Source organism: Monoraphidium neglectum, assembly GCF_000611645.1.
Source record: "Monoraphidium neglectum strain SAG 48.87 unplaced genomic scaffold scaffold02634, whole genome shotgun sequence".
In the NCBI taxonomy this organism is placed as follows: domain Eukaryota; kingdom Viridiplantae; phylum Chlorophyta; class Chlorophyceae; order Sphaeropleales; family Selenastraceae; genus Monoraphidium; species Monoraphidium neglectum.
The window spans coordinates 1-8,532 of NW_014010994.1; the positions used below are offsets into that span (position 1 = coordinate 1).

Genomic DNA, 8,532 nt, shown 5'->3' on the forward strand with positions numbered 1-8,532 from the left:
GCGGCAGGCGCTGCGGCCGCGGCCGCGGCGGCGCCGCCGCCCGGCGGCGCGGCGGCCTCCACGGGTGTGTTCAGCCAGTCGGTCAGCGGCCGCGGCGGCGGTGGCGGCGGCGCGGACGGCAGCAGGGGCGGCGGAGCGCCGCAGCGGGGGGTGGCCGCGCCCTGGGACGGGGACGCGACGGTGGCCGAGTTCTGGCAGCAGGCGGTGCTGCCCCCTGAGAGCCCCGAGCGGCTGTTTGCCGACTGCTGGTTCACGCTGGCCGCGCTCGCGGGGGACAAGGCGGCGGAGGACGAGGCGCGGGAGACGGTCATGTGCGTCGGGGCGGCTGGGGGATGCGAGGCCGCCCTCATGTCGCCATGCTGAACCTGAGTTAGCTAGGCAGAGGGCACATCACAAAAAGCCAAGGTTTGCTGGGCTGCTCATGCGCGGTGGCATCCCAACCGCATTCTGTTTATGATTCGCCCCTCCTCCCGCCAACCCACCCTCTCTTCGAACCGTCCACGTGCAAACCTCGCAGGCTGTACGGCGGCCGCATCTTCCTGGCGCCGACGCACCTGCCCGCCACCGCCACCAAGCGCTTCGCGCTCTGCCCCTACGGCCTCCACCCCCAGGAGGCAGCCGCCCTCGAGAAGGCCAACGCCTGCTTCGCGGCGGTGCACCCGTCCTGCCGCGTGACCCTGTACTGGATCAAGTCCTGCTGGCTGGTGGGCGGCCTGGGAGGTCTGGGACGGCTGGGCTGGCTATGGGTGGGGGCTGTCAACCCCCTGGTGCTTGCTTGCTTGGTCGCGTGCCTGCTGACGGGTGTGGTGCCTGCCACCCGGTCCTGCGACCCTCTCATAGTCTCAACATGCCCCATGGCGAAGCAGGTCGCCACACACCCATTTCCGATGCGCCCGCCTTCTGCGCGCCCCGCTTCCCCTTGCGCGCCTCCCTGCAGAAGCGCCAGCTGGCGCAGCCGACGCCCCGCATGCCTGTGATGTCCCCCCTGCCCCACCGCCTGCCGCTGGCTACGTTTGCGCCCGTGGTGGTGGCCACCTCTGGCTTCTTGGAAGCCCAGAAGCAGACCATCAAGCTGCTGTTGGAGAACCTGGGCGGAAGCTTCATGGGCAACTTCAAGCCGGGGGAAACCACGCACCTCATGGTGCCCTCCCTGGTCGGGGCCAACGACGGCACACAGAAGAAGGTGCGGCGGGCGTGACGCGCTGCATGCATGGGGCCTGCTTGGTCTGTAGGCAAACGGTCAGCCGTGCAGGCAAACACAACCTGGCTTGCCTTGGGCTTGAAGAGCAACCTGTACGTGTCGGCGCTTGTTTGACGCCCCCTTCCTGCGTGCCGCGGCCACCATCCATCGCTCCGCACTCCCCAGGTTGCGCTGGCGCTGCGGCGCGGCCGCCCCGTGGTGACGGCGGACTGGCTCATCCAGTCCGCGCTCGTGGGGCGGCCCCTGGCCACCGACGCCTACCTGCCAGAGGGGCCGCTGCCCAGCATCGAGGGCGCCGCCGGCTGCACACAGGCGCTACCCTCCCAGCTTGGCATGACGCAGGCGAGCTTGGCGTGCAGGGAGCATGGAGGGGCGTCCGGGCCTGCGCTCCCACCGTCCGCTGGGGCTGGCGGCAGTCGCAGGCAGGACCGCGCGCCAGGTTGCTGCCAGCAAGAACTCACCAATATCCAAGCAACCACCTATCGAATGTGTCAGATAATGGTGAATTGTGCACGCTTGCTGGTCTCCTTGCTCCCCTGCTTGCATCGCAGGCTGGCCTGGGCGGCATCCCTGGCACGCAGCAGGGGCGGAGCGTCGGCGGCATCGTCCGGGCGGGCGCTCCAGGGCCCGGCATCAGCGGCAGCACCGGCGGCGCCGCCAGCCGATTTGGCGCCATGCCTCCGCCGCAGGCACCAGAGCAGCAGCAGCAGCAGCAGCAGCAGCAGCAGCAGCAGCAGCAGCAGCAGCAGCAGCAGCAGCAGCAGCAGCAGCAGCGCGCGAATGAGCAAAGGCTCCAGGAGCGAGCACAAGTGAGACCAGACCAGGAACAGCCTGCAGCGGACTCCCTGCCCAGCCCCCTGAGGAGCCCGCTGAACCTGGCGCCCACCAATACAGCAGCAGGATCACAAAACCAGCACCAACAGCAGCAGCCTGGCAGCCAGCGGCAGCAGCACACGCCCAAACCTGCACCCAAGCCGACACCCAAGAAGCGCACGCCGAGGGCGACGCCAAAGCAGCAGGCGCAGAGGCAGCAGGGCGCGGCCAGGCGCGAGGAGGCGTTGCAGCAGCAGGCGCTGCACGAGGCCGCGGCGGGGCGGACCCGGCAGGGTTCGGCCGCCGCAGCCGCGGCTGCAGCGGCCCCTGCCGCACAGGGCGCGTCTGCGGCGCAGCAGCAGCAGCAGCAGCAGCAGCAGCAGCAGCAGCCGTTGCCTCATGGCTCCTCGGACAACGAAGAGGCGGCATGGCAGGGGGTAGACACCCTGCTCACCAGCCTCACCTCCAGCCGCCCCGACGCGCCGCCGTCGCCGCCCCACGGCGGCGGCTTCCTCGACCCCCCAGCTGCGGGCAGCCTGGGCGGCCACCACCGGCTGCGCTCGGCGAAACGCGTCGCGTCGGAAGATGCGGGCGCACCCGGCGGCGACGGCGGCGGCGGCGGCGAGCAGCAGCAGCACCAGCAGCACGGGCAGCAGCAAGCGGGCCAGGCAGGGAAGCGAGCCAAGCGCGGCGGCGCGGGCGCGGCCGTGGGGGCGGCTGCGGCGACCCCGCCCGGCGCCGCCAATAGCGGCAGCAGCGCCGGCGGTGGCCCGAGCGCCGGCTCCATGCCACCGCCAGGCGCGCGTGCGACGCGGGGCTCCGCGCGCAAGCGGCCGAGCGCCGCTGGCGGGAGCGATGGGGGTGGCGCGGTTGCGCAGCTGGCGGAGGCGGCGCCAGCTGGCATTATGGAAATGTCCCAGCCTCAGGTCGGGTATGACGTGGGACCTCAGGCGTCGGAGCGCCTCCGTGCGCACGGCGCCGCGAGGAGCGGGTCCGGGGGCAGCACGGGCAGCGCGGGGGACGCGCGGCTGAAGCGGCAGATAATAGCGCAGGTGCAGGGGGCGGGAGGCGGCGGCGGCAGGGGGGCCGGCAGCGGCGGCGGCCAGGCGCGCCACTAGCACGCAGGGTGCAGCGCTACGGATTCAGATATGTGACATCATGAGATTTTGATTCTCCTGTCTCAATGGTGCTGGGCTGGTGTTGTCATTGACTACTTGACAGATGGTCAACTTTTATGCAAGGGGGGAGTTTGACCACTGTCAACCTACTGGCGCGCCGCCTGGCGTATGCATGCTTCAACACGAGCACTTGAGACAGGTTCTTTGTGTGCAATAGCCTCCAGAGTTTTCAAGGCGTGATGTACCTGCCATACTCTGCCGCGTGGACTCTGTGAGGCCAGGCACCAGTCACTTGCACAATTAGGGCGTGCGTACGTAACCCGATTGCGGTTAGCCACACACAGGCAGTCACAGGCTTACCTTGCAGAGGAAGTGCATCTGCATTAGGATTCAAGCCAAAATAGGGCGCATGACGATGTACAGTACCTGCTCTTGTTGCACTGCCAGAGCAGCTCGAGCTGGTGCTGCAGATGGTGTGACCTCTGCTGCGCGGGGGTGCATGTAAGCACCAGGGCAGTCCAGGCAAGGCGCGAAAACAGTATCGCAGGTCGACTTTTATAATTTTGGCTTTTGCATTATCGCAGGTATTTCCCGTGATCTGACATCTCTGAGGCAGAATGGCGACCGCGACTCCTGAAGAGTGGCTGGAATTCTTGATTGATAGCGCGCGGTATGGAGATACAGACGACGTCAGAACCGCCATCAAGGAGGGCGTGGTGGTGGATGGCACAGACTCATCAGGGCGGACAGGTGCGTGTGCAGGCGGGGCCGCCGTGGTCAAGGGCGGCGGCTCGACGCGTGCGTGACTGCGTGATAGCGAAGGATTGGCCTGGCGCCTTTGATGCAAATAATGAGCTCCTAGTGCGACGCATCAACTCAAGAACGCATGCACGCATGCAGGATGAGCTACTATGCGAACAGGATTGCCGCCTGCCCCCGCCACCAAAACGCAGCGCTGCACATGGCTGCTGCCAACGGCCATGAAGAAATTGTTTCCATATTGCTTGATGCAAATGCGGTGAGACATTTTTGGCTGCATCCTTGTTCAACCACGCGTGCCAGCAGTTCTTTTTCAGCAGCTGGAATGATGGCAGCACGCCAGCTGTTTGACCAGCTCCCACTGCTCTCAACTGCGCCTGACGTTTTGCACACACAACTCACGGGTTAAACTCCAACTCTGCAGTCTGTGAATGCCAAGAATGCAGAGGGCAATACAGCGCTGCACTGGGCGTGTCTCAATGGGCGGAAAGAGGTGGGGAGAAAGCGTGCGTGCGCGCTCGCATGCGCACGCACATACATGCATGCTCGTGCGCGTTGCCAGGTGCTGCTGCTCCGCTGTGAGGCCTGCGTGCGCCGTCGCTTGCATAGACTACACAGCTTTGCACTGTGTGCTGCTACTTGAAATGGCCGCCTGCCGTGTTTGTGACCACACTTCCCCCCACCATGCGGGCAGGTGATGCGGCTGCTGCTGGAGCGCGGGGCATCTGCCACAGTGCTGAACAAGTGAGGGAACCCTCCCTGCGGCGGCCCCAAGGGGCGCGCCATAATTGCTGCCTTGCCCATGCCCGCCCATGTGGTGTCCCGATTCCTTGAGAGGCTGCCACCTCAATGTGCGTTGTCTGCACGCGTCCATCCCATAGCAATCTGACCGGTGATCCCCCAAACCACACGCGCTGCGGCGGCCGCAGCGCCACACGCACCCCTGTGGACGAGGCGCTCGCATGCGGGCAGGAGGGACTGCTGGAGCTCATCAACAGCTTCGACGCAGCTGCGGACGCGCAGGTTCAATTCGCAGACGCCGCGGACAGCGCCGGCGGCGATGAGGACGGGGATGATGAAGAGGGCGGCGGCGGCGAGGGTGGCGGCGGCGAAGGCGGCAGCGGCAGCGGCGGCAGGGGTGCAGGGGGTGATGGCGGCAACGGTGGCACGGCAGAGCAGCAGCTCGCGCAGGAGGCGCAGCAGAAGCTAGGATTGCAGTAACAGGCACGGTTGACTAATTTGACTGATCTTGCATGGTGCAACGGCGCAGAGGCATAGCCTGAAGCAAAATAAAGTGGTGTCTGTTGATGGGAGGCCTCCACTCCTTCCTATGCTCAGCTCAGTCATGGATTTGGGCACCCAAGCCATCAGGTGCCAGCGGCCATCACCCAGGTGACACCCTGCATCCTTACGTTTACCCGAAGATATAAGCCAGCCTGGAGTGAAAGCAGCTGATTTTTCCATATGTGTGTGGACCATCCAGAGGCAAGGGAGCACTTGATGCGCCCGCTGTGGACTTCACAAGTGCACTCGCAAGCTGACGCCCTGCGACTGAGCTGAACTTGCGCCCACACAAAGCTGGCGCCGGCCTCCGCAGGCCGCCAAAGCGCGGAAAAGGCTGTTGTGGGAAATGCTGGGCATCATCAACTTGGCCTTCGAGGCCTTCGTGAAGCGGGATTATGGCGAAAATGTTTGGATGGAGATCGTGCAGCGATGTCCTGGTGTGGCGACCAACTGGGTATCCTCTTGTCCATACTCAGACAAGGCAATATACCAGTGAGTTTTGGTTGTTCACCAGCCAAGAGCCCAAGACGTGCGGCTCACCGGCAGCGCGGCGCCCAGCTCAACAGCGCGCGCCGCGCTGCAACTGCGGCTGCCAACAAGCACACCGCTGCAACTGCTGGCGCCAACTTCATGCCGCAAAACGCTTTGCATGCCCACCGGTTGGTTGTCACCCAGCAGCGGCAGCGTTTGCTGTATGTTGCTGACAGGTGCAGTCTGCCGACCAGCGCCATCCCGCCATTGTCGCCGCTCGCGCAGGCTTGGCGCGGCGGCGGCGGCGGTGCTGAAGATGTCCTTTGATGACGTGATCGAAGCGTTTGGAGTGGATTTTGTCAGATACGCTGAGGAGAAGGTGGGCAACCAAGAGCGGCCGATCTTGGGACGCTGCTGCTCTGCATCTGCTTGGTGCGGCACCCTGCACTGGCCTGCCGACAGCTCGGTTTCTGCACCTCTAACCCAACCGGAGCCTGGTTGTTGCACCCCTCCCTGGCACCTGCCGATTCGACCCCGGCTGCGGGCTCGCTCGTGCTGCCATCAACTGCGAAGCCGCGCGCGTGCCCCCGTCCCGCTCCGCCGCCGCCCCGTGTGCTGTCAGGGGTATGGCCGGCTGATGCAAGTGCTGGGCAGCAATGTGGCGGAATTCCTGCAGAACCTCAACAATCTGCACCTGCACTTGTCGATGGGGTGGCCTTCGATGATGTCACCCTCCTTCAGATGCGAGCAGGCGAGGGCCTCGGCAGCGGCGCAGCGGGCATGGGCATGCAGGGGCGCGCGCTTGACAGCGGGGGCCGGCCAAGCTCGGGCGGCCACGATCGGGGCCGCACCGACCGTGCGCGCAGCGCCACGATGTAGTTGACCCCGCAGCACGCGGCCAGCCTCGCGTCCAGCTGGAGCTTTGTGTCGCGCAACTGCTCTGACCGACCTCCGCACGCCCCACTTGCACAGGTCACTGCGGACTCGCTGCTGCTGCATTACCACTCCAGCCGGCCCGGCATGTGGCCGCTGGTGGCCGGCATACTGAAGGGCATGGCGGAGGAGTACTTTGGGTTCACGCTTGGGGTGGAGCTGGTGGCCAGCAGGCACCAGGGGCACGACCATGAGGTGCGGCGGATGCGCGCAGCGACGATGCGCACGCGCGCGCGCGCGCGCGCGTGTGTGTGTGTGCGTGCGTGCGTGCTGACCTTTGTGCGTGCATGCCCGTGGGCGAGCGTGGGCGAGCGTGTGCCCGTGCTCATGGGTATGTGCGAGTGCATGTGAGAATGTGCAGGCGTGATTGAGGAGAGGGGCCTCTTCAGGAACAAACAGGCAGCAGTCGCAGCTGGCAGCAGGCAGGTAGCAGCAGGCGCCCAGCTGTCCAGCTGGCCGTGTATGCGTATTCTGCGTCGTCAAGCCGCCCTGAAGGCAAAGGCGGCCGCAGCGCTGCACGAGCAACGCTGTATCACTGCAAGGGCAGCCCCTGGCTGCATTGCAGAGGTCCCATGCGGCTGGGAGGTTACCACACGGCCGCGTGCCCTGTCAGACGCACTCAGCCCCCTCCATCTGCGTCCTCCAAGTCACGTCCTTCTTGATTGCACCCCTCCCACTCAATGTTGACCGAAACCCCTCCGCCCGCAGATCTTCCGCCTGACCTACCCCCACCAAGAGGCCATCCGCGCCCGCGACGACACCGCGCGCAAGGCGGCGGCCTCGCTGTTCGCCATGCCGCCCAACATGTTCTACGAGCTGCACCCCTTCCACCTTCTGATGGCGGAGGAGCGCCTCACCCTCCTGCAGGTCGGGCCCGCGCTGGGGCGGCTGCTGCCCGAGGCGCAGGCGGGAGACCCCTTCGGGTACCACTTCAAGGTGGGTTGCCCGGGGCTCGGCACGGGGAGGGGCGGGGTGCTTGGGGAGTGGCGGAGCGGCCGTCGTTTTGAACCCCTGTATTGAACCAGAATGTGGGCTTTCGACGGCTCCAAAAGGCCTCCACCGCAGCCGGCATGCGTGCACACCCCCCACAAAGCCCACACGCACGCCCTCCTCCCTGGCTTCCCCCGCCCTCGCCCCCCGCACAGATCCGCCACCCCTATGTCCCGGTTGATTACAACGCGATCACGGGCTTTTTCAACACCACATTTCTGGTCAACGCCCGCAACACCATGCTGGAGCTCATCGGCCAGATGCTGCCGGTGACGCTGCCGGCAGACGAGGGGACACCGGGCAGCGAGGGCGGCGCGGGCGGCAGGGGAGGCCCGCGGCGCGCGCTGCTGTTCCTGGGGAGCCCGCGGTGCGGTAGCCTCAGCGAGATGCAGGTGCGTCTCCGCCTGGCTGCACGCGCGGCGAAGGCCATGCTGCACGCTCTCCTCTTGAGGCGACCTGCCGTCTCGATGCAAAAGCCGCATGGGCGGGATGCGGGCCGGTCACGCGCATGCAGGCGGCTCGGCGCCTTGCCGTGACGCTGGGATGCCCGTCGCCGGGCAAAGGGCGTGTCGTACATTCAGACCGTCCCCGAACCCCAGAGTCGCACGCCCCGTATCACGGGCACGCCCCATGCGTCTGAAAGCCACACCTCAACTGCTCTCCCACCGCAGGCCCAGCAGCTGTTCCTGAGTGACATCCCCCTCCACGACATGAGCCGCGACTTCATCCTGCTGGCGGAGCAGCGGCAGGTGGGGACGCGAGGCGAGGGGGGTGGTGCGGTTGGGGAGGGGATGCAGGGGCTCTTCTGCTGCACTCCTGCAACCAGGCGCTGCGTCACATGCTCTGGGCAATCCTGACCGTATGTTCGTGCACACGCATGCACCCGCGCGCGCACACCCGCGCGCACGCACACACGCACGCACACACACACACGCACACTCACACTCGCACACACACATGCAC

At 66.2% G+C, this 8,532-nt stretch overlaps 3 protein-coding genes across 3 annotated transcripts; all 3 read left to right on the forward strand.

Annotated features, from left to right (window-relative positions):
• Nucleotides 1–847: 847 nt before the first annotated feature.
• MNEG_11193 (hypothetical protein) lies at nt 848–3,132 on the forward strand (the record flags this gene model as incomplete). The annotated part of the gene is made up of 3 exons (XM_014040333.1): nt 848–1,183; nt 1,367–1,432; nt 1,753–3,132. 3 exons carry the CDS (start codon nt 848–850, stop codon nt 3,130–3,132), a joined length of 1,782 nt encoding a protein of 593 aa, XP_013895787.1.
• A 617-nt stretch (nt 3,133–3,749) lies between these two features.
• On the forward strand, nt 3,750–5,112 carry MNEG_11194 (Ankyrin repeat domain-containing protein 2; the record flags this gene model as incomplete). The annotated part of the gene is made up of 5 exons (XM_014040334.1): nt 3,750–3,882; nt 4,086–4,150; nt 4,316–4,384; nt 4,586–4,635; nt 4,821–5,112. The coding sequence occupies 5 exons, from the start codon at nt 3,750–3,752 to the stop codon at nt 5,110–5,112; spliced, it is 609 nt and encodes a 202-aa protein (XP_013895788.1).
• A 409-nt stretch (nt 5,113–5,521) lies between these two features.
• MNEG_11195 (guanylate cyclase) lies at nt 5,522–8,318 on the forward strand (the record flags this gene model as incomplete). Its single annotated transcript, XM_014040335.1, has 7 exons — nt 5,522–5,667; nt 5,932–6,025; nt 6,269–6,304; nt 6,619–6,774; nt 7,288–7,515; nt 7,725–7,961; nt 8,241–8,318. Coding segments are annotated over 7 exons (975 nt in total), but the record flags the coding sequence as incomplete, so codon positions are not given.
• Nucleotides 8,319–8,532: the final 214 nt, after the last annotated feature.